Raw genomic sequence first — 26,542 nt, forward strand, 5'->3', positions numbered from 1 at the left:
TAAAACTGAATTTATTAATATGGAGCGACTCTTCAATTGTACTTTGTTGGTTGGTGGGGGAACCTTCAAAATGGACGTTTGTTGCTAACAGGACGGCGGAAATTCAAGGTATTACAAAGGGGTTTGGCTGGTTTCATGTTGCGTCAGAAAGCAATCCAGCTGACCTAATATTCAGGGGCGTAGATTGTGACAATTTATTGGAAAATCGACTTTGGTGGCAAGGGCCTCATTGGTTATCAGCTGAAGAGGTTACATGGCCTACTTCAGAAAGGTTCAATATTTCAGAGATTCCGGAGCAGAGAGCTGTTCGACACACTTTTGTGGTCGAAGAAGACAGTTGTAGTCCAAAATTTTGTTTTGACAGATTTTCTAATTTCTTTCGGTTACAGAGAGCTGTAGCATTTGTTTTACAATTTGTGCGTAATTGTAGAAGATCTAAAGGTTTACGGGATACTGGGCCTCCAACGGTTTTGGAGTTATTAGAAGCATGGGTCTACATAATTAGGTGTATTCAATTGCAGGATTTCAAGGCCGAGATAAATGATATTAGGCAGGGTAGCTTTGTTTCAAAATCAAGTAGGCTAGTGTCACTGAATCCATTTATAGACGATAAGGGCCTGCTAAGGGTGGGAGGCAGGTTGGCAAATACCAATTTAGAATTTAATCAACGGTTTCCAGTAATTATTTGGAATAAAAATAGGGTTTCTAAGTTAATCATTTTACATGAGCATTACAAACAACTACATGCAGGGCCGCAAGCATTAATGGGGTACATACGACTTAAATATTGGCCAATATCTGGGCGTCTCACAGTGCTTCGAGTATATAGGACCTTGGGACAAAAATCAGTTACTTCTATTGGGCTAAGCGTAATGCTCCGAAACTTATGCAACTTTGCACAAATAAAAGACCCTTTCATTGAAAGAATTTAGAGAATTTAATATCTAATGTTACAGGGAAATATGCGACCAATACATTAAGAGCTGGACAAATAAAAAGGTTGCTTTTTAGTTTTTTTTATAAAAAAATAACAGTAACTTGCCGAATTTACCCTATGAAAATTAAATTATTTACTTAACTTTTAATAACAACAATACAATTACATAACAAATTTAAAGTACACGATATCTATAACTTCCATAAGTGTAAAAGTTGATTTCTTTTTCGTAACCTTTAATATGCTGGTATTTCTTACGAGAGAAATTTAGTCCAAAAAAAACTATCACTATACATATAATGTATTTAAAACATTAATAAAAAGGTATATACACACAACTACAAATTTTTCTTTAAAGGAAATACGGCAAAAAATATTACAGATACAAACAATAAATGTAAAAAGTGGGAAAAAATAACTCCTAAATTTAGAAAAAAATAAACAGTACTAATACTAACCATGAAAATGCTTTTAAGTTTTATGTGAAAATTAATCTAATCAAAACTAAAATTTTGTTTGTATTTTAACTAAAACTGAAAACTATAACAAAAAAATCTTAACTGAAAAAAGATATTAAAAATATGTACACATATTATGTATAGGTTTAAGGAAAATTATTCTGAATCAGCATTATCGCTAAAATCACTGCTGACAGAATCTTCTAAATTTATGTCTAAATCATCACCTTTCCTCTCGTATAATATATTTTTCGACTTCCCGGTTTCGATTCTCATTTTTCTTTGAAGTGACTGTCCTTTGCGATGAGATAATGGGCTCTGATGTTAAAAATAGTATTTTTAATAAATCCATATTACATTTTGTTCTAGAATACTTGCGGGTGTGAAATAATCGATATTTTCTTGCCTCTTTATGCCTCGCTTCTAAAGCATCCTCGCAAAGTTGTCCTATAAGTAAAGGAAATGAATCAAGTATTTCAGATCCGTGTACCAGAACCTTATGCCTATTTGGCATGTAATACCAATTATATAAATCTAAATATAATTGTTTAGTCTCATCTAAAAGTTTCTTAAACTCTAGTACCTGAATGTGATAGCCACTAGAAAGAGTTCCAAGAATAGTCGAAAAATTTATTATAAGACGCTTGTCTATTCCTGTTATTTCAGAGCTAAAGTCTGGATTGTAAAAAAAGCGAGCTGTATTGTCATCGTTGCTTGACCCGTACCCTTGCTTTGGTTTGTCCACAATCAGGCCCATTTTTTATTTAAAATCTGACTGTATTTTCTTTTTGTTGTTTTCCACTATTTTCTTATTTTCTGCTCCTTTAACTTGCCAAGATCTTATTTGCAATCGATAACTAATGTGAAGTAAGCACTCAAAAAATCTTATCCAGCAGTGTAATGTGGACAAACCAAAGCTGTAGTTTTCTACTTTTGAAGGACGGTTGGTATTTGGCAAACTCATTTCTTTCGGACTTCCACAGATGATGCATCTGGATATTGCGTTTGTGTCAGAGAGAATATTTGCTACACTACCATCCATCATAGTGAACAATATTTTAAATGATACTATACAAGTAGTTCCGTTTTGAAATTTTAAAATAAAATTATTAAGGTCATTAATTTTATTTCTGCTTTGATTGGTGAAGTGAGTTTCAACTTGAGGCAAGGGATTGCTCAAATTTAAAGGGGAATGGATTTTTTCATAAATAAATAGTTTTGGATTTTAATTCCGATGGCCATGTCTCAAAAAGATCCGCTTTCTTTATTGATTTGACATCCTCTGAAAAAAAAATATTTAAAGCTTCGTCGCAGACTGACGCAGATAAACTATATACGAAATGATAATATATAAATGTATTAACAATAAAATGTAAAAACTACAAATGGTTTTAAGAGGCTTTTTTTATATGCCTTTTCAAAGTTTCAAATTTAAAGAGAAATATAAAATAATTGCAAACTACTTTTACATTTATTATGGTTAAATGATAAACGACTTTAACATTTTTTAATAAATGATATTAAAGTACATACCTTGTTGTACACTGTCCATGTTTAAAAAAGATTTCAACTTTTAACCGCTTGTCTTGAAACACCAACAAAGTATACTCAAGTTTTAATAACAAAAAGGTACTGGTCAACACACGAGATTTTATTATTTTTGGCGCAAATATTTATAAACAAAAAATGCTATTTGCAATAACATTTTTGTGGAATAGTGGCTATTAGTTTGTGGTCTTTAAGATAAGGTATTTAAATACTGAAAAACAAGTCACTTTTTAGATTTTTGTCCATTGGTCGAAGCACTGTGCGTCGTACAGTACGCGACGTACTAAGGGGTTGTATAACTTGTTATAAGGTAAAGCCAAGAGGGTTTCAACAACTTATGGGTAATCTGCCAAGGGCCAGGGTAACGCCTTCTCGACCTTTCACAAATTGCGGGGTAGATTACGCTGGGTCATTCACTACTAAGGTTAACAAAATCAGGGGCTGTGTTGAAACAAAGACATACCTTTGTGTGTTTGTTTGTTTTGCCACGAAAGCTGCCCATCTAGAGTTGGTGACAGATTTAATCACACACGCTTTTTTAAATTGTTTTAAAAGGTTCATCGCTCGAAGGGGGTTATGCAAGAATATGTTTTCAGATAACGCGACTAATTTTACAGGGGCCAATAATGAGTTACAGGATCTTTTCAAATTTTTACAGAATAAAGAAAACCAGAGTGTTTTCTCAAATTTCTTTTCGAAATCTTCCATAAGGTGGCATTTTATTCCGCCACGCTCACCCCACTTTGGCGGGCTGTGGGAATCTGCAGTGAAGGCGGCAAAATTTCATTTGAAAAGGGTGATTGGGGTACAGAGGCTGACCTTCGAAGAGCTCTACACAATTGTAACCCAAGTAGAATCTTGCCTTAATTCACGGCCTCTTACGCCATTGTCAGAAATGCCAGACGATCTAGATGTTCTCACGCCTGGGCATTTTTTAATTGGCACGTCCCTAAGCGCTTTACCTCAGGAAGATCTGGAAGATTTAAGTTCCAATAGGTTGCGTCGATATCAGTTATTAACGCAGCTCGTGCAAGGGTTTTGGAAAAGGTGGTCACAGGAGTACCTTGGTCAGCTTGGACAACGAACCAAATGGACTACTAATGGGGACTCGATTTCGGTTGGTGATATGGTGTTAGTGAAGGAAGAGAACCTTCCACCAATGAGGTAGCAATTAGCGCGAGTGATGGAACTTCATCTAGGGTCGGACAATAGGTGTCGAGTAGTGACTATAAAAACATCGAACGGATTTTGTAAAAGAGCCGCCTCGAGGCTTTGTATTTTACCATTTGAAAGGGATGTTAAGGTGTAGATTAAGAAATTTTTGTTAAGTAAAGATTATGTTACTAGGATCTAAGTATTTTAGGTATATATTCTTTAGGTTAACTGAAAGACAGGCTTTCAAGGGGGGCGGGATGTTTAGTTTCAACTAAAGGGGAATTGGTTAAGTTTATGAGAAGTCCAAAATTAGCGATACCGCGATTTTTAATTAACAACGGCAACGTAGCGACGTGATCGAACTGCCATGCTTTCTTCCCGATGGGATTCTGCGGCGCTTCGAGTCGAGTCGTATGAGTCGGTTTAATGTTTTAATTGAGGGTAGTCGCTTAGCTCGTAAATTTGTTTTGTTTGGGTGTTTTTTTTCTTACGACGTAATCTAACACGTGTAAATTTTAAGGTTGTATTTTCATTTGTTTTGGAGCTAATGCTGGCTTCAGGGTATTTTATTCACTCACTAAAGTTTTTTACCAGAACAAAACAGTCTTTATTTCAACAAAAAAGGAACCAGCTATCGAGGAAACGACAAAATTGGTGAATTAACATCGGCATCAATCAGTAGTTTTATTCGACAGTTTTAGTCGACTTAATCTAGTTGGACAAGGCACACCTTGGCAACTGTTGCCACAGAAATGTGGTCATCTATATGGAGGTGTCGCTTGCCACTTATCAAGTAAACGTCAATGTTTAACGGTAAACAAGAACCGGAAGTGTTTTCTTTTTTTTTTATTTAAAAAATACGGTTGCTGTGACACTGGCAATGTTTCAGTATTACACTTGAAATACAGATTGTGTCGTAAAGCGAAAGCGTTTTTAAGCATGCTGGGTGTCTCTCGCCCCTATAACTTTCAATTATTTTATGATGAAACTATTTAAATAATTATTTAAATATATTAGAAAATTACTCTTTTTTCTTCAAATCAGTATTCATGTTCTTCCTACTAAAATTCGTTTTTTCACATGGAATATAGCTTAATAATATTATACTTTTGAAACTAGCTAAAGTTAAACAATATTATATTATTATTCTTTTCTAAGAGTACTAAGGACTTAATATTATTAAAGAAACTTTAATCGCTTTAAAAAGCTCTCAAATACAATGCCGATATGAATGCTAAAATGCTCTTATTGAAGAAAGTCAAGGAAATATTGATACTGTTTCGAAATACGGTGAGATTGACAATGTTTCATTTTAAAAAATCCAAACGAATACGAGTTTTTCAGTTATTCTCTACATACTTTATTAACGCAAATAATTTAATTGATATTTTGTGCATAATTTTAATAATAAATAAATAATTCAAAATTAAAATAATAAATAATCGATTAGCTGTGTTAGGTTGGAACTATAATGATTTTTTTCTTTCAAATAAATTTAAAAATATTTGGTTTACTCGTTGACGATCTTTTTGCACAAAAACGCATGAATCTGTTAAATTCTGTTCTCTGGATTAGGGTTTCGCTAAAAACCTTTTAAAATTGCTTGATCTTGATCGTTATGGTTTTTTTGCCTTTTTAGTTCACCCATGCGTAGTAGGGTAGTATATTTTTGTTAAAATATTTGCTTGCTACAAAAATAATTTAAATAAAACCAACGATGGTCTGAAGTTATATAATGTCCCATTTAGTTTTACCTGTGGAAACCCGTGAAAAATTACCAAATGGGACCCTTAGTAACAGCTCATGATGACCCTTCAAAATTGAATAAGACAAGTTGTAATCCAGGTATACTCTACGTTTAAATAATGCGAGATTTATTAAATTATACATAACGTTTTACTCATGTAGAACCATCACTTCAGCATAAAACATGTTTCTTTGAAAATCACTACATGCTTGATACTCTAACTCAATTTGTCTAAAAGAGAGTTTTTAAAAAAGTATGTATACTTCTAACTCGAAAATATTACGGTTAATAGTTATTAATTTTTTTAAAAAGTTGTTGGTGAGAAACACCCGGTGTACAGGATAAAATAGGGAGGGTAAAACATAAAACATTCAAAAGCAACCATGGCCAATTATCAGACTTTAAATCTATCAACCCATGATACGTCACGATTCAAAAATATGATTTTTTAATATTATTATTTTCGGGGGAAAAATCGATATAAAACAAATAATGCCTTTAACGAACTTATTAATAACGTCATTTACCTTGTAAGTTAGAAGGCACGAGTTCTTGCATTAGGAGATCCGAGTTGTCCCCTAAAATTCACAATATTCCCTTGGTACAATATATAGGGTGGGTCAAATTTAATGTCGTTTTAAATAGAGTTATTAAAAAAAATAGTACCTCTAGCCCACTTGGGCAAAGGACTAACGGGTCTGTCATGGTGCGTGGGGCTGAATTGACCCCCATAAAAGCTACAGTCTGGGGTGGGCGTGGCTCTTAGCGGTGCCCCAACTACAACGTGTGCGTTAATTTGTACATTTATTCAGAAAGACCAATAATCAGCCAAAAAAAAAATTAAATTATATTTTGGTGCCTGAATTGTTGGTCTTTCTAAAGAAAGAAAGAAAGAGAAAGGGTGAGTAAGTGAAGCCTTTGATAGCATTAGTGTCAATTAGTCTAAGTTGAAAAATTGTAGTAAAGTAAAGCAAACCCATATACCTTTTTCTACAAAGAATTGATTTTGCTGAGGTTCTGAAAAAATATGAAAAAAAAACCTTGTTAATTGTGACCAAATTAGTAAGAAGATTTAAAAAAATTTTTTTTTGCTTACCAATGTGAAGGTTGTTCATGTCCGGTAAGGGTGGTAATTCGGGATTTACGGTTACGGCGTTTCTTACTTGACCAACCGCGTTTAAGAGCTAAAACCATACAGATTTTGTAAGAAAATTGAACATGTTTATTAAAAAATTATGCTAGAAACGTACTAAAAATGTACATAAATTAGAAGTGTCACTTATGATTTTTGTATAATTTTATATAAGAAAATTGTACAAAAATTCAAAGTTTCAAAAGCATTTATGAAATTTCAGAAAGAACTAGTTCAAAGAAAGTTGATTCAGTCTTTGAAGAAGTTTCAATATGTGGAAGTATGCATTATTTGAATATTTTTTATTAAAAAAATGTACTGAATATTTTCTAAATTCGTATATAAACCAAATGTCACTAAGAAAATTTTTTATATTATTTGTTTCAATAATTTCAACAAAAGTTGTACAAAATTACAAAGTTTGAGCAAATTACAATTACATTTTTATTGTACTGGAAATTTGCTAAAAATATACATGAATTTTGTCTTTTTAGAAAAATTTCTTTTGTATCATTTAACCTTCGTCTTACCGGGTGAGATACAAATGTACCCCATACATCTCTTTTCTTTCATATTTGCCCAAAAAAAGCTTATTTTTTGTGAAGAATTTTATTTTCTGTTAATAAAAGCTTTGTTAATATTTACTGCCTTTTAAACCACATTTTTTTCTCGGTTTTTCAAAAATAAAGTTGTTTGAATAGCGTGGGGTACATTTATACTAAAGATGTGCGGATAGTATCTACTCGATACTTTAATATCTGATACATGCGAAGATTCGAAGTAATCGAATCCTTCGACCCCAACTACTCGTTACTCGAATACTTTTTTAAATCCCAAATTTCCATGTCACCAGTGGCTGCTTATGCGTACTAAATATATTTTATAAATAAAATATGGCAATATTGTTAATAAAATGAAATAAACCGCCACCGATCGGCTTAACAATAATTAATCAATAATACCTATTTATATTTACCCGGCGTTGTCGCCACGCACTTACTTGATACTTCGATACTCGATACCTTGTTGTAGGTAAAACTATTTGAATTCGTCCGTCGTGCCCGATTACTTGATTACTTTTTATTAGCATAAGCAGAGACAACCAATCGGCGAAACTAATAAAAGTTTATTTTTTTTTTCTAATTCCTTAAAAACTAATAGTCGTATGAAAAAAATGCAAGAGACCAAAAATTTAAATTTTTGTATGGTCTATTTTTTGGGGTAGCTTAATTTAAAAAAAAATATTTGTACACATAAAATTTTGGCCGTCAAAAGTGTGCACCCCCTCAGTTTACCCCTTTAAATTAGTTTTACGCCTTTTCTAAGATAAAGAGTAAATAGACCGCCTAAAATAACGGGGGTATTCCAAATTTCGTTAAATTTGATGCAAAACTGTAGACACAATTTTAAAAAATCGATTTTTTTTACACTTCTTGCGATGGCTGTAGCTTGAAGGGGGTGCATTTTAGGACCTATGTTTATAGGAAAAAAAAGTCTTATTTTGACCTCAGGAATACCCCCTTAAAATATATGTAGTGAATTTTAAAACACCCTGTATTGTACGAAGATATAATAACTCAGGACGCTTGAGCAAGACGCTAAGGCAGTATATGCGTGATGTTGTTCCAGACTTGGCGTCTCCTCCAGTTGAAAACAAAAATGAAAGACTTAAAAGTGGACGTTGTTATCTCTGTGATCGAAATAGAGATTGCATGCGCGGAACACCATGTAAAAGACGTGAAGTGTGTTAAGTGCAAAGAAAATTAACTATGTTTTTTTATAATTTGGTTAGTTACAAGTTTATTTTATGTATTTGTATAATTAAAAACATGTAAATGTATCAGTAGTATCATTTTTATGATGTGGTACAAATGTACCCCACTTGGGACTTTACGTAACTTTTCTAACGTGGGAAGACGAAGGTTAATAAGTTTCAAGAATTTAAAAAAAATCAATTTCTTAAATTATTGAGGACACACGCACTATTCGTAGATTTTTAATGAAAAATTATACTGTATTTAAAAAATTACAATTTTTAAATTGATAGTCGAAAAGAGGATAATTAATTGTACGTTTTTATTAAAATATTATATTGAACATTTCTTAAAAATATAATTCCTATTATTTTAGATCCTAAAAATTTCCTATGATTTTTTTGGTAAAATTTCATAAAAAAATGTACGAAATTTCAAAATATTAAATAATTTGGAATAATTTTGAAGTTCAAAGACAGACAATATTTTTACATTTTTAATTGAAAAATTGTACTAAAATTTTTTCAAAATGTACATATATTTAATGTCACTAAAAAAATTTCCTCTATTCTTTTAGATAATTTGATCCAAAAACCAAAATTCCGAGACTTTTGGCTTCTTAAAATTTCTTATAATTTCATGAAAAATTCAATCTTCAATCAGATTCAATTTTCCAAATGATTCTGCGGTTTAGAGGCATTCAAATTTGGTACTTGAAAAATTGTACTGAAAATATTCTAAAAATGTACATAAATTTTTTTTTTAATATTTTCATAGAAAATTGGACCAAAAAATCAAAATTTTATGTAAATTGAATATTTTAAAACAAATCTGAGGTTCACACTTTTTTAAAAAGTAGATGTTCAATAATAATTCCATCACTGGCGCAGTCGTTCATGTAGGTATCTCAAAGATTCCTGGTTGTGCAAGCAGTCTAAGAAAACGTTGCTGAAGCCAAGAAATCGTCAGTTTTAACTGTTTGTTGAGGCATTGAAACCAACCCAAGGCAAGAAGACCACAGTTGCGAGAAGTAAAATCGTAAGTGAGTTTTCCTTTCCACTCCCATTTAATTTTATGATAATTGTTGTGTGTATATTTTGAATTTATTTTTTTAATTTTTGCAATTTATTATTAAGTATACTTTAAATTTACTAAAAGTGCGATAATTCGTTTACATTAGTTAAATTTTAATGTCAAATAGTGAAATTGATAATCTTACACAAAACCTTTCAAATATTTCTTTAAGAAACGTAAATTTAACAAATTTAACGTTAGAACCAAATTCATTAAATATGACTACCCTTACAGCAGCAAAAGAGATTGCTCATACTCTTAAAACATTTACAGGCAATAGTGATCATCTAGAATTTTTTATTTCAAGTGTAGACAAATTTTATAATAGATATTATATAGGCACTGTAGATGAATCTCTCAAAGAATTTGTTTTTGCTTCAATATGTTCTAAATTAACCGAAGAAGCAGGCGATTTTTTACTTTGTAGACCGGATCTAACGACCTGGCCCAAAATAAAAGACGCCTTAAGACAAAAATTTGGCGATAGAATAAACCGTCAAGTACTTTCTCAACAGTTAAATTTATTAACTCGATCTAGAAAAGAGCCCATTTTAGATTTTATAGAAAGATTAAAAATTTTAAAATCTCGCATTTCCTTAAAAATCGCTGCTGATGATTCCCTAACTCAAGGTACAAAAGACGCTTAAATGGAGCAAACTGAATTAACAACTGTTACTGTTTTAATGTCTAACTCTCCTAGCGAGCTTCGAACAATTTTAATGTTACACAATCCCCAAAATATTGATGACGCAAGTTCAATTGTTCTAAACTATTCACTTATCTATTAATTTTCGACGAATAAAGTTGTAGTTAATTGATGGTCAAATTTGTGTAGAATTTATTTTGAATTAAATTTATTCCTTTTTTAAAAAGTAGATGTTCAATAATAATTCCATCACTCAGGTATACAACAATTGTACATAAATCAAATCAATTTTATAAAAAATTGTACGGAAAAATCAACTTGTACTTTTAAGGCACACCTATGTTATATTGTATTTTAAACTGTTTTTGTAGTATTTATTGTTTTTTTGTGCTTATAGTTTTAATTTTATTTGATGATAACTTTCAATAGTTTTTTTTATTCTTATATTCAAAAAGCAAAAAAGAGGCACATTCGAAAATTGCTGCAATTAATATTCCTCAATTAAAATCATTGAAACCCTATTTCAGATTCTTTGGAAAAATCAATTAAACCAAAAATTTTACTCACAGCTTTATTCGATTCCCTCCATCTAGACACAGCTCCGTGGTCAGCAGGATTGACAGCTACAGACTTGGCATCCTGCACCATGGGTGGAATAGCTACAAATTTAAAAAAAAAAACAATTGAATTAATAGGAACACCTGTAAATATATGTGTGAAAACTTCACTTAATAAGACCTAATCGAAGACTTACTTCCTTGCAAATGATCAGAAGCCCGATTTAGTTCGTTAATAAAAGAGGGATCTTCGGAGTTGTCGCTCTCCTGTTTGGCCACAAGGAGAACCCGATTGGCCAAACGGGCGATCGCCGACGTGTTATCCACCATTTTCTGCGGTTGTCTGTTCTTAATCGCTTCCTCGCATAAGAAAGTGTGTTTTTTCATTTGTTCCTCTAAGAAAAAAACGAAAAAAAATAGATAGGTGCGTCAACAAGGCGTACTGCAAAAATAGCGTCTAAACCATACGAGGCAGAGAGCAAACATTTCTACAGCAAAGTTGTAGGATTGCCAAAAATCTACAAGCTAAATATATTTTTACATATATTTAGCTTGTAGGTGGGTCACAAAAAAGTTAAGATCTTAAAATATGCAGATATAGGTTATCTACCTATTTGTACCACAGTTAGTCTAAGATACCTCTTAAATAGTAGCAGTGATATTTTGTTATTTTTGTACCGCAGGTTGTTTGCTGAAAGTTTGTTTTGAATTTACCAAAATTAAATACGAAATATTTCAAAATATATTTTTTGGCAAACATGTTCAATACCTAAACCACTTATTTTTTGAGATATCTTAACTTTTGGTGTAAGGAGAGCATAAAAAAATAAAAGATTTTTATAATAAAGATTTAGAATAAATACTACTGCCATAAGTGAGTATTGTTATTGCTATTACACACTTAAAAAAGTAACTAAATATTCTAATTTATTTTACGCACTAAAATTTAAAACTATAAAATTGTAGTATTTTAAAATAAGTGTGTTCAATTATATTATAACCACCCAAGTTTTGCGCGCAAACATTAATCCTTTTTGAAAATGAATACCAACCTTTCTCGACATAATTCACGTGAAAAAACTGTTGGAAATATTTTGGGAATTTTGATTTTCATATTTTCACTCGTGGTAGGTGTCGTTTGGTATACTTTTTCAAGAAAGAATCTGGTTTGGTCAAATGGGAAAACCTGGGTGATAAATTTCTCTAGTAAAAAATAGACTGCTAATGTCATAATAATGAAAATTCTGCCTATTGACACTGTTCACAAAATGCAAGGTGATGTATCCTATTTTGCGCCCACTGACAAAAAGCGATTCATAATCCTATGGTTGTAATTCTTGAAATTAATATGATAAGAATTAAATTTTTCCCGTTGGAGCATACAGTTAATCCATTTATGGCCAGTGATGCGTATACGCAACACTGCACTAATGATTTATTTACAAAAAAATAGTGCTTTTTTCGCCTGAAATATGGGCTGGTACCATTGAGGCAAGATTAAACAAAAGTGACAGAATTAAATTTGAAACATTTTTTTATTTGCTTTCTTGTACGAATTTTATAAAAAGCCGGATTTTTTCTTATATATGGCTGCACATTTTTAAAAATCATATACTCCTATTTAATGTTTTTATTTTCAAAGTTTTGGATTTTTTTAACACCCCAAACTACACCATAAAATTAAAAACCGGGGCCTAGTTGAACCAGGGTTTTCCTAATTAGGTCATAAATTATGCTGTTGCGTTCTCGCATCACCGGCCGAATAACTGAAATTGCCTGTCACAAGTGTGTCTAGACAAGTTTTTTAGGGCAGTCGACTACTATGTTTTATTTATACAATATTTGGTCTGAGTCTGCATCTATTCGAGTGCGTGTACAAATAAGAGTTGTTGAAATTTCTTTCGCAAAAGGAGTTGGCCTTGGAGGAGGTTGTAAATGAGCTTGAAAATGAAGTTGGTAAGTATTTCTTGGACCTTTTTTTCGATTTTTTTTTAATTATACATACAATATTATACACACAACAATAATTTGTGATTTTTAGAACAAGTCGACGCTGTCTACATTATACCCGAGGTAGATCAACTCACAGACGAGGAAGAATTTTCAGAGGACCCGGAAAATATCGAAAATAGCCAGAATGGAGATATAGCGGGAACTTTCGAGATCCACACCGTTCGAGACGAGATTTACGATGAATCTGACGAAGAAGATTTGGCAACAAAACGCCGAAAAATACTAGAAAAAAAAGCGGTAAGTTACAACCCGACTTGGAGATCTGGATCATTCATACACAAGAATTTACCTTTGTCCAAAGAAAAGGAACACATTCAAGAACTTAGGGGCGAATTGGAGGGTTTGTCACCGTTCGAAATTTTTTTCAAATTTGTCGATGAGAATCTTATCGATTTGATTATCCAGTTTTTAGAAAAATACGCACAGGACAATAACAGACACGAGTTTCATCTATCACGAGAAGAACTGCTGAATTTTCTTGGGATCCTAATTTTGCCTGGATATCACAGCTTACCCCAGACAGATATGTATTGGTCTTTAGGACAAAACTGTGCATATTGTCAGAGACTGCATGAATAGGAATAAGTTCAGATCGATAAAGCGAAGTCTACACTTGAGTGATAATAATAATCTGGATAAAGGAGACAAATACACAAAACTCCGCCCTTTTTTTGATACAATGAATGAAAAATTCTTACAGTTTGGCATTTTTTCATTCAACTTATCTATTGATGAGCAAATGGTTCCTTATTTTGGACGCCATTCTTGTAAGATTCTGTGCGTTTTGGTTTCAAACTTTGGTGCATTTGTTCTTCAAGTGGATACCTTTACAAGTTCATTCCTTATGCGGGAGCAGCAGAGAAGAACAGTGATATTGGACTTGGTGCGACTGCAGTTGTTGAACTTTTGTCAATTGTGAAAAATCCGCAAAATCATAACGTCTTTTTTGATAATTTTTTTTCATCCTACAAGCTCTTATCTCTTTTGAAAACCAAAGGCTATTTTGCCACAGGAACGATTCGCGAAAACAGAACCAGTCATTGTCCTTTGGTTGATAATAAAGTAATTTCAAAAAAAGAGGCACCTATGATTCCCAATTTGATGAATCCACACAAATTTCATTGGTAAAATGGAACGATAATTCTATCGTCACGGCAATTAGTACCCATTATCATGTAGAACCTCTTAGTTCTGCTAAAAGATATAATAGAAAATCGAAAAAAGAAGTGTCAATCCCACAACCAGCTGTAATTTCAAGATATAATAAATACATGGGAGGAGTAGATTTGCATGATAATGGCGTGGTAAATTATAGAATCGGTGTGATGGGTAAGAAATGGTGGTCGCCACTATTTAAAAATACAATAGACAGTACTCTTGTCAACTCCTAGAAACTCTACAACACGGTGAATCACAATAAAATGTCTCAACTGAATTTTAAATCATTTATCGCCGTACGCTTATTAAAAACAAAGAACTTTGTCGCTAGACCACTTCCATTAGAACCACCCAGTGAAGTGAGGGTTGATCACTCTGGACATGTAATCAGTAGGACTGAGTCCCGAAGAAGATCGTGTATGTAGAAGTCAAACAATTTATTATTTGTGAGCGTTGCACTATTTATTTACACGCTGACTGTTTTCGACAATATCACTTAACACTATAGGTCGTTGATGCGTTTACGCAACACCACATATTTCAGAAAGTAGCAGATTTATTTCTTTTTTGATTTCACATATGTGTTTCTGTAATGTGTTTTCATAATTAAAATATATAATTTAAAAAATTTAATTTTTTTTTCTTTTATTTCTATCCTTGGCCGTAAATCGGTTAATGACGTACCAAAAGAAAACTCTTTAGTGAGCTGCCTGGTGCTTTTTTGAGGATCCTCAATAACACTTAAAAACCTTAACTAATTAAATAAATATTTATAATAGATCGATTAATTAAAGAAGAAAAATAGACTTAGTCGTAAGAATGGCTATTAAAACGATTGACAATGAGTCTTTATCTTTAAAAACCAATTAAAATTAAACAAAATTTAAACTCAGAATTAAAAGCTTTAAAGACACTTAAATCCGATAACACTACTAAAATACTTCCAGCCGATAAAGGTAAAGCGACTGTTCTTTTAAATATTCTTTTATATATAACAACTAATGAAAATAAATTAAATTTAAACTCCTGGACAAAATTATCGCACCACTAATTATTTTGTCAAGAAAATTTAAATAAAAATAAATATCAGTTAAAACAGTTATAATATCTTTTCTCGTATAAAAAGCAGAACTGGACAAAAACTATGTTTATGCTTTATCATGGAACATGCTGCTCGTGAGTAGTGAGAATATGAGAAAGTTTTCATAATTTGATACGAGGAATGCTGCGAAGACTTCAAGCGGTCATTGCAGCTAGAGGTGGCAATACACGTTATTAAGAATTCATTATGGGTCTATTGTTTTATTTTTGTATCAAAATTGAAGTTAGTGAAAATCGATGCTTTTCCTTGTATTGAATTTAGTTACTTAAATCTCGTTTTGTTAAATAGAATATAATTGTTTTTGTTAATTAATAATGCATAGTTAACAATGCTTATAAGTTTGCTTATTTTTTTATCTTTATTAAAAAAAAAATCTCTAAAAATCAAGTGATGCGATAATTTTGTCCAGGAGTTTATTAATTTATGATGGTAGTTATTCTAAGTTATCTAAGAAAAAATTGAACACTTTTTAGAAAAAACTTTCTACAATTTCTTTTAACCCTCGTGATCTATTGGTAAGTTTTGATGTTTTAAGTCTTTTTACTAATGTTGGGCTTTTATTTAACAAAAGGAAAGACCCATCCTTACCCGACGCCTTAATAAAATCAGCGGAATCGGTGGCCTCGTCGCATAAATTCCTCATTTTCGTGACCGTGTCCGCGTACTGCTGCCTCAAATTGTCGAAATGCTCGTCGGCCGCTTTACTGCCCGGATAATTCATTCGGATACTACCGGCTGAAATCAGCTGCGGCGTCAAACTCTCCACCTGATTGGCGACGCTGCTCAAAGCCTCCGCCAGTTTCTTATTGCCGCCGCTACCGCCCGCCGCCACCATTTTCGCGGTTTTCACCGCCCTGTTGCTAAAATTTTGTAAATTCGACGCTTTATCGGAGAAGTTTTGGTCTCGGTTCGGGGTCCCCTCGGGGGCCAACACCGCCTCCGTGAATAATTTCAATGGCGTGACGATATCGATAAAGTCCTCCACTACCCGGTTCGTGACCGCTTGCTGGATTTTCTCTTTGAGTTCGTGCAGTTTCTGGGATAACCTGCAATTATTATTATTAATATTATTATCGGGTTTTTAATGCAAATCTGCCGGTAAATTAATATGCAATAATTATTTTGAGTTTTATAGGGAGTTGAAGCTGGCACAATGTTTGTATGTAAACATGCCCTAATCAAAGTTTACAGAATAAAATACTACAGGGTCTAAATAGATGCAAAAAAAATTACGGGCTGATTTTTGGGTAAATTTTAAGAAAAAATCTTTATATGAACGTATGTCCTAAAAGGCGTAACTTTTGAGATACCGGGTGGTAAATATTTAAGAAAAATGTGTTTTTTTATAATACCTGTAAAACCCCTGTAGATATTTTAATAAAATTTGGTTTGCATTTTCTGTGCATTTTCTGAGGCTCACTAATTTTCTTAATTTGTACCAGTGACGTTCGTGTAAGGTTTAAACTAAATATTTTTGATGAAAAATATGGTACGCCACTTTTTTTTTATTTTTGTTTTGTTTTTGTAATTCTCATTTATTTCTGAGCAAATTTGATCTTTTGACTTTTATTTTGTCCGAAGTTACGCATTCGATTAAAAAAATTAAATCCATCTACCTAAATGTATTACGTGTTTATTATTAATGTTTAGATGTGATTCTAATTTTTGTTTTAAGCCAAATGAGAGAAAAAAAATTAACTAATTATAAAAAATGTTAAAAATTACCACCCTCTGCCATTATGCAACAGTCTATACGTCGCCACGTTTGTCGACGAATCCGATAAAAAATTCCGGGAAAATTTTGAATTACGGCACATGAATTAATGATTCGATTTCTCAAGTCATCAATATCCAGTACCGGAATCCTATACAACAAAGTTTTTAAATGACCCCATGTGGTAAAATCTAGTGGATTCATATCTGGTGACCGAGTTGGCCAAAACTGAGGACCGCCTCGGCCTATCCAACGATTTGAATATGTTTCGTCTAAATAACGACGTGCTAATAAACTAAAGTGGGCAGGAGTCGCATCGTGCATAAACCACATTACTCTTCTAACATCTAGGGCTACCGCCTCAAGAAGTCCTGGAAGTATGTCTTGATAATGTCTTAATAATACTTAATATGACATAGCACAGGACATTATTAATGTTTTAATAATATCCTGTGCTATGTCATTAACAACTCTCTTAAATTGCCTAAATAAATATGTGCTTTAAAATAGGGGATTCTGATCATTTTAATAATTATAGGCCCATACGCCTATTACCGAGTTTTTCAAAAATTTTCGAAGCAGCTATGAGCACAAGACTGATTAATTTTTTCACCTCCAATAACCTGTTTAGTGAAAATCAACAAGGTTTCTTAAAAGGCAAATCGATATAAGCTGCTATATTTGCATTCATTAAAAACATAGTAGAGCATTTGGAAAATGGTGAAGTTGCTCTTGGATTGCTTTTAGATCTAACCAAAGCGTACGATTGTATGAATAGCAACCTGTTAATAAAAAAATTAGAGAAATATGGCATAAGGGGTAATGTAATAGAGTGGTTTAGGTCCTACATTAATAACAGAAAACAAATAGTAAATATATCAAAGGATGGGAAAACAGGTTATTCTAAACATTTATTTAATGGTTGAATAGAAGTCCATATTTTGTAGGAGAATGCGTATATAAAGATTACAAATAGGGGAAGTTTTTATCTCCAAGAAAAATGCATGTAGGACACTTAGGTAAATGTATTATGCATTTCGGCTGTGTAAACAGCCATCATCAGATACTAAAATAAAATAAAATACAGGTAATTCAGGACAATTTTAAAAAACCTTTTAACTTTATTGTTTTAACTCTTTCATCTTATCTTATAATATTTGTATTAGTAAAAATTTAAAATATTTTCTTTAACGCAACGCTAATATACAATAGTTCCTTATAGTACCTTCTTTTAATATGTAGAAATCTGTATCGTCTTTAGTATAAATTTTATATTTTAAATCGTAGATGTCCTTATTGTACTATGTTTTTAATTTTAATTCTTTTATTTATTGTTGTTTTTTCCCGATAACGGGTAATTTTTTGGTTTATATGGTGAACGTATATGTTTTTTGTAATGTTCTGGTAAGTTCTAAATCTATATTGTTATAGCGAATAAGCTCTTTTTTAAAATTGTTCTGAATTACCTGTATTTTATTTTATTTTAGTATCTGATGATGGCTGTTTACACAGCCGAAATGCATAATACATTTACCTAAGTGTCCTACATGCATTTTTCTTGGAGATAAAGACTTCCCCTATTTGTAATCTTTATTTATTTAATGGTTTAAAAAATTAAACATAATTTTTTCTCAAAACTTAAGAATTCTCTAGATCGATGTCTTATAACTCTGGAATACTTTAACACCACTAAATCTAACCTATACCCTATGAACCCACGTACTCCTGTGCTCTATGGCTTACCTAAGATTCATAAGGAGGGAAACCCGATAAGACCAGTAGTTTCCTTCGTAAACTCTCCTTGCTATAAATTATCCTCTTGGCTTAACAATACTTTAAGAGAAGTAACTGGTTTTCGGAACGAATTCTCCATTAAAAACTCAATTGAATTTGCCAATTATCTAAAGCAAATAGATGTTCCAAACAATGCCATTTTGCTTTCCTTAGATGTAAAGAACTTGTTCCCTAGCATACCCTCGTCAGATTGTTTAACATTGGTTGAGATCCTGCTAAACAATAATAGTACTTTGCCAAAACTGGTGGTAGATAATCTTATTCGCCTTTTATCATTAGTTTTGGAACAAAATTTCTTCAAATTTAATGTTCAATTCTTTAGGCAAAAAACTGGTCTCGCCATGGGTTCTTGTCTTTCACCATTTTTGAGCGAGGTCTTCATGAGTCACTTGGAGGAGAAAATCATGAAAAGTCGTTTTGGGGGCTTTGTGAGAGCTTATAAGAGGTACGTGGACGATGTGTGCGTGTTGTGGGTTGGTGACGAGAATGATTTATTAGATTTCTTGTCATTTATTGACTCCCTTCATAATCAAATCTCTTTTACGCTGGAAAGAGAGACAAACAGAAAATTACCCTTTTTAGATCTTCTTTAATACCGAAATAATAACAGTATTTCTTTTGAAGTATATCGCAAACCTTCTGCAACAGATAATATAATCCAATTTAATTCCAATTCCCCTTATCAACACAAATATGCAGCCTTTAATTCAATGTTCTACCGTTTATTTAAATTACCTCTGTCCAAAGACGCTTTTCAAAAAGAACATAATATTATAACAATAATTGCTGTAAACAATAATTTCTCACTTCACAGCTTAAACAAATTATATTACAAATTTTATAATAAATATAAACTGTCCTATCACATCGTCCACCCACCGAACAACATCACCAACAATAATAATTTTAGATGCCTCAGTTATTTTGGCGGCATTTCTCAACAACTTGCAAAATTTTTTAAGCCTTTCAGCCTTTCCATAGCTTTCAAAACGACTAACTCGCTAAGAAAAAACCTAGTAAAAACGTTGGATAAAAGTGATCCTCTATCTAAATCGGGTGTATATTGTCTTAATTGTAAGGATTACCCTGCCGTTTATGTAGGACAATCAGGAAAGAGAGTATCCACAAGGGTACAGGAACACCTAAGCCTCGTTAATAAGTTCAGGGACACCAACACCACAGAAACTAAGTCAGCATTTGCTAACCGTTTATTATCAACGGATCATAGTTTTTCCGTCCCTGAAAATGTTTCCATTGTTCACGAGTGCCCTAAGAGTAGAAAGTTGGATCTCTTGGAGAAAATGGAAATCACCAAAGTCAAAAAGAGTCCAAATTTGACATGCGTTAATTATGTTTTCACCTTTGAGCCAGGACTTATCTTTAATAATCTTATCTAACCTCTTGTTTCTGCTCACGATACGCATATATACCTTTGACTCTAATATTCATAGGCAGGGCTGGCCGAGTGGTTAACGGTCTGGTGTTTCACCGAGATCGACTTTAGAGCGTGGGTTCAAATCCTAAACATGTCACGTTTTTTCCCTTTTTATATTTTTGTGCCGTGTTATTGTTTTTTATTACAAAATATGTGGGTATTCTCATATTTAAATTATATTTGTCAGTACTTAGCAGGTCATCTAGCTATAAGGTAATTTTATCTAATTTTTAATATTTGATTTTGTTTTAGTGTTTTTCTGTTTATTGTAGGTCTGATGATGCTTTATTAGCGAAACATGTCACCTGATTAATTAAAAAGACATTTTGAGACTGAGACTTGGAGTTTTTATTTTTTTTCTTTTTTTTTTTATCTAAAACAGCGTAACATACAAAAGCCTTTGCAAATAGATTTGGCAATAATGATTTAAAGGGTTTACATATTAGGTTTACATATCAATGAACACCTTAACTGGTCATTCCATATAAACCAGCTTATTTTTTAGTTTGTATATCACCAGACTTTATTCGCGTTATGAATAACTTATTTTATGGTGGCATTGAATATCCTCCTGTAAACATACCAAGTGAGATATGATATATTCCTGGCAGATATTAATATGTCAGTTAGATATTCTGGAAACATGAATGTATTGTGACTATTATTTTTAAGACATTTAAGTATAAATCATTAAAAACTTAACTCAGGACAGGACTTCTGCAATAAAAAAAACGTAACAATTTGACTTAAAACCGACACAAGTTACCTTACAACGGCGTTACATATCCGGTTACTGGAACAAATAAGATCAATATAATATTATTAATTAATTATTTTATTATAATTATTAAGTCTTTATTGATAAATTATCTTAAAAATGGAAAAAATTGGAAGAATCGTTTAGGGGTTCTGGGCTTCGTAATGTTCTTCCAGACAATTGAACTTTTGAACCGTTTTAAATTTTAACTTAATTATAGACTTCTGCATAAAATTGAAAAAAAAAACATTATAACAAGATTTGAATTACCTTCTAGCGATTTCTTGGGCCTGCGGGGTGTTTCCTTTGCCCTGGGCGCACAAATCGGCTAATTGTCTGGACAAGGTGTCCACCTCGTCGCACAGCTGGAGAATTTCCGCTTTTTGGACACCGGGTAGTCCGTCGGCCACCTGTCGATATATGGAAGGAAAGTTTAATCTACCTTATAAGAGTTGAAAAGTGTTTTTGGCGAGTAAATAGATTATTCCAAAATTTTATAAAAAAAAAAATCCTCGAAACTCAAAATTTAGATCATTGAAAATTTGCAGAAATATTCCACAAATAAAATCATTTGAGATATATTTGAGCATTTTATAATACATTTTTTTAGTAATATTTAAATTTTCGAAAAACCTTAGAACTTAAATCCTAAGAGAATTAGATCCTTGAAAATTTGTACGAATATTCTTCAATTAAAATCATTGGAGAAATTAAGACAAAATTCAAAAACTATGAATGTTAGACAATTGAAAAAATGCTCAAATATTCCTCGTATAAAGTCATTAGACACCTTTTTAAGGAAGAGAGTAATAATTTCCAACTGATTTGTCTAATTTTTTTTTTTTTATTTCAGGCACTTGAGTGCATTCAACCAAGTAGGAGAGAAAGAGAGTGAGTGTAAGTTAATTTGCCTGAAAGAATCTTTTCAATTAGTCCAGGCAGTTTAGTGCATTTATCTATTTGAGAGAGAGAGAGAGAGAGACTAAGTAGTAAGAGAGTATAACTCAACTGCCTGAAAGAATCTTTTATTTAATTTCAGGCATTTGAGTGCATTAGACTATACAACAAAATGAGAGAAGAGAGTAATAATTCTAGGCATTTGAGCGTATTATGTTACACGACGGAAAGAGGGAGAGAGAGAGAGAAAAGAGAATAACGATTATCAACTGAATTTCTAAGAATTTTATTTACTACTTCAGACATTTCATTGAATTTAACTCTTTAAGAGAGGAAGAGAGAGATTAAGAAACTCCAACTTAACTGGCAGTTGAGTGCATTTGACTACATGATAGAGAGAGAGAGAGAGAGAGAGAGAGAGAGAAAAAATAATTGAGTTCAAGTCAATATCATGGAAGAATCTTTTTATTTAGTCCAGGCAGTTGAGTGCATTTGACCACACGACACAGAGAGAAGAAAATTAAGAAAGTTTAAGTCAATTTCATGAAAGAGTCCAAATTTTAATTTCTAGTCATAAGTCTATTCTTAGAATCTAATTAATTAAATATTTAAGACCTAAATAATAAATATTCTCAGGCATTTAGCCTCAGGAGAAAAACTATTTAATAAATTTAGAAATTACATCACCTAATGCTTGAAATAAAATTATTCCAGGAGGTATTAAGAAATAATAATAATAACTTTTATAATAATAAACTAAATAACATTTTATAAAATTAAAAAGTTATTCTACTATAGAACTAGAAGCTTTAATTACAGGCATACCATTGTAAAAAAATCAAACAGAATCGAGTTTTAGATTTGCCCTTTTTTCTTACAAATTCAAATATCACCTTAAACGTAACTGTTTAACGTAACTGATACTACTCCTCTCTTTTTTGAATTTATTCGTTATTAAATTACAACCCTGTATGTATCTACTTATACTTGAATAAATATTAAATTATTATTATTATTATATATAAGGATGTGCTACATAATGTTATACTAAAATTTAAAAAAAAAAACCTTTTTGCCCTTAATTTGTGACACTTTTTGATAAAAGGGCCTTCTTTGGAAAATTAAAGGGGGTCAAGGACTTTTTTAACCCAGTATACGTATTGTAAAAGAAAGGCGGTAACAGGTCTTTGCTTTACAGTATAAAGGTGAACATCGATTTGGGTATCATGGTCAGTTCTTTTGACGTTTTTTTTTTTTATTAAAAGAATAACTGAAAATGTAGTAGTTATTATTAATTTTAAAAAAAATATATATTTACAGGAAAAAGTATACAATAATCGGGGTTTAAAAGTATATAACCCTAATGGCTTAAATTTTCTTTTCGAATATATAAATATTTATAAAAGTATAAAAGCTTAACATTGCTATATGTCCCATGTATCTATAAAACCATATAATAAGATAAAAAAATATAATTGTTTGCCACCCACAGTGCTTAATTAACATTTATCCGGTGAAAGTGAAGAATCGCAACTTTCTTTAAATTAAATATTATTTATTTATGTGATAAAATTTAAAAATTATCATTGGCATACACAGGGTCGATACAGATGTTTTCTGATATAAACTAATATAATTAATAAGCAATTTTAACACTAATATCTTAGCTCAAATTTTTTTCTTTAAGTTTTGCCAACTAACTTCAGGTCTTCTCTATTTTTTACTACAAAAAGTTCTTTTATAAACCCCATCATTATTATGAAGTAAATTTGACTTGACTTGTATTTTTAATGGACAAAAAGACCAATTAATTTAAGGTTTGTCTATAATATGTTTGTTTTTTTTTTGAGTAAATTCCACTTAATTTATATTTTTTTATGACAATCTTGAAATTGATCATTTTCCCAAATAACTTTAGGTTATTTATGTTTTTATTGCTTTAATTTTTCTTGACTATTTAATTTATCCTTACAGGCTTTTAATAAAAATTCAATTAATTATGTTAATAATTTAGAGTAGTTTCTTAGTTTTTCCAGACAATTAGATATTTTTTTTGAATTTCATTCTGAATTAATTACATTTTTTCTTGATTAATTAATTTATCCTTCCAGGCGTTTAATTGAAAATCAAGGCTTTTCCAGAAAAAAAAACTTTTCCTTTTTTTCCTGGATACTGAATTTTATTAAATTTTTCTAGACAATTAATTTTATTGAGACAATTGTTTTCCCTTGATTAATTAATTTATCATTCCAGGCTTTTAAAGAACTTCCAAGACTCTGGAAAAAAATGTCTCAAAACAAAAAAGACCGATTATTTAGGGACTTGTCTTTAACGCATTTTTTTTCCTGAGTAAACTCGACTTAATTTACATTTTTTTACGATAATCCTAGAATTGATTTATAAAAAAATTGTAATTTAAAAAAAAAAGTAATTTTTTATTTCCAAGTAAACTCGACTTGAGTTACATTTTCTAGTTTAAAATAAAAAACAATGAAAATCACAACTTGTTTGCCATTTTAATTAAAAATAAGTTGACCTACATCAATACTAAAATTCTACCAGTACATCAATGTTTTAAAGTAAATCTGACTTGATTTATTTTCTTTAATGAGTTTTCAAGCAATTTTTCGATAGTCATCTGGAAAAACATTAAAAATCAAAATAATTGGCCAATTAGCTTGTGTTATTTTAGTAACATTTCATTAACAAGTGCCTTATTTTTAATCCATATATATTTTAAAGCAAATCTGACTTGATTTAAAATTTTCACAGTTTTTTAACACTTTTAATTACTTCAAAATATTGTAACATGTAAAAGGGCTAAAACCATGACAAATTTGAAAAATAATGGATAATAAAAATATTGTTTAAATAAAATCATTAGACACGTTTTTTTTTTTAAAAAACTACTAGAAAATTGCAAAAATGTTTCCAAAAAACATTTTTGCAAACCCTCAAAACTCAAATATGTATTAGGAAAGCTACATCCTTAAAAAATGTGCACAAATATTCTTAAAATTAAAATCATTGGGCACCTATTTTCGGGGTTTAAAGAAAAATTACAAGGAATTGAGTAAAAAATGTTTGTTTTCAAAAAAATCTCAAAATTCAACAACTAAAAAAGTTTTACAAAAAATCCTCAAAATATGATATGTAAAGTCTCAGATAGGTTTTTGTTCCTCAAATAAAATCATTTAACACCTATTTCAGAATTTTTTTAAAAACACATAAGGAATTACAAAAAAATTAAAACTAGTCCTACCCTGCGCCCTTCCTCCACAATGGCATTGATCGCTCTACGTCCCAAACCTTTATCGTCATGTCCAGGATTGGACAACCACTTTCTGGCCTGTTCTAACCTAAAAAAAATAAATGGCAAAAATAAATCATCATCAAAAAAAACCGTCAACGTTAAATTACATAATTATCTTGTGAACATCATTACTAGAAAACTTATAAATAAAATTACAGTAAGAATCATTTAAAATTAGGCAATAATTAACAAGTAGTGAAAAATAATACTAGATTATTTATATAAATATATCACAACTGGGAAAGACTAACAATTAGTAAGTTGCATTTAGTTCAATATTCAATAAAAAATGCTCGGAAAAGTCCTGATCTATCCTATAGTATGGCTTTGAATACAAAAACGCTTTTACCTGTTCTTTAAATAATTTTATTGTGTTTATTTTATATATTGTAGCTATTTAAATAATCAAGAAATTGGCGCTCCAACATTTGGGAAGAATAGAAATAAAACGAAGATCGTTTAATTCTGTGAGATTTTTAACTTCAGGCAAGGGAACAATATTAGCCTCCTTCCATTTTTCCGGAAAATAAGTAAGAGGCCTACTAATGGCAGGACAACAAAGCAAAATAATAGTAATATTTTAATTTTTAGATCCAAATAAATGCCTTGCTTTTTATAGATTGCAGAATAGTCACTATTAAATTCTGGTTTACTATATGACGAAATTTAAAAAAAGATTAATTTTATGAGTTGTGATATAAAAAAAAAACACTTTTCAAAGTTTGCAAAAAACGAAGAATACATACTAAATATTGGTAAAATTAAAAAAACTTTTGTTAAGTTCATTATCCTCTATTTCGGTTGCCTTTGACTTGAAGTCATTTATTTATTGCAAGAAGGCTGATTACAACTAACTGGAATTAATAAAAAACCTACTTTAACTACCAAACAATTGACATAAAATCAATTTGTGGCAATTTGGATAATCCTGGCAATGAAGTCCATTAAAAAAATTTACTGTTTCAAAAACTGAATGACTAGCGATTCAGATATCTAACTTTTAGTTTTAAAAAAATGCTTCAACTGACTGAAATAATTAAGAGATTTTTTTATAAAGGTGGCTATAATGAATGCCAATCTTTTTGTTAACCACATTTTTGACTAATTAAAGATCAAGAAAAAAATTAAAGAGTTCTTAAACAGCACAATATAAATATATCGTATTTTATTAAATACAACAAAATACATATACTTATTGTATACAACAAGAATTTTTTTGGCATATGTGTAGGCAATGGCGAAGTTTAGCTGCAGTAGCTATTCTACTCAACCATTGAACAACAATGTAAATATATTAATAATATCCATTCTGGCATCTATAAACATGAAACGTAAATAGACTAATTTCCAT

The 26,542-nt window shown here is 31.2% G+C and overlaps 1 protein-coding gene across 5 annotated transcripts in view; it reads right to left on the reverse strand.

The window, feature by feature from the left end:
* Positions 1-26,542, reverse strand: part of LOC126749280 (vinculin) — a 54,049-nt gene that overhangs the window by 14,594 nt on the left and 12,913 nt on the right. Inside the window, exons 10-19 of one of the 5 annotated variants that reach the window (XM_050458977.1) lie at positions 25,141-25,237; positions 21,252-21,391; positions 20,991-21,017; positions 15,870-16,327; positions 11,206-11,403; positions 11,019-11,110; positions 6,942-7,029; positions 6,830-6,862; positions 6,512-6,622; positions 6,373-6,423 (exon numbers count right to left, since the gene is read on the reverse strand). In XM_050458977.1, the coding sequence (XP_050314934.1) occupies positions 6,373-6,423; positions 6,512-6,622; positions 6,830-6,862; positions 6,942-7,029; positions 11,019-11,110; positions 11,206-11,403; positions 15,870-16,327; positions 20,991-21,017; positions 21,252-21,391; positions 25,141-25,237 (1,295 nt within the window). The remainder of the gene's footprint in view (positions 1-6,372; positions 6,424-6,511; positions 6,623-6,829; positions 6,863-6,941; positions 7,030-11,018; positions 11,111-11,205; positions 11,404-15,869; positions 16,328-20,990; positions 21,018-21,251; positions 21,392-25,140; positions 25,238-26,542) is intronic. The other 4 variants (XM_050458979.1, XM_050458978.1, XM_050458985.1 and 1 more) reach the window with 4 other exon arrangements.

The sequence above is a fragment of the Anthonomus grandis genome, chromosome 2, assembly GCF_022605725.1.
Source record: "Anthonomus grandis grandis chromosome 2, icAntGran1.3, whole genome shotgun sequence".
NCBI classification, from domain to species: Eukaryota; Metazoa; Arthropoda; class Insecta; order Coleoptera; family Curculionidae; genus Anthonomus; species Anthonomus grandis.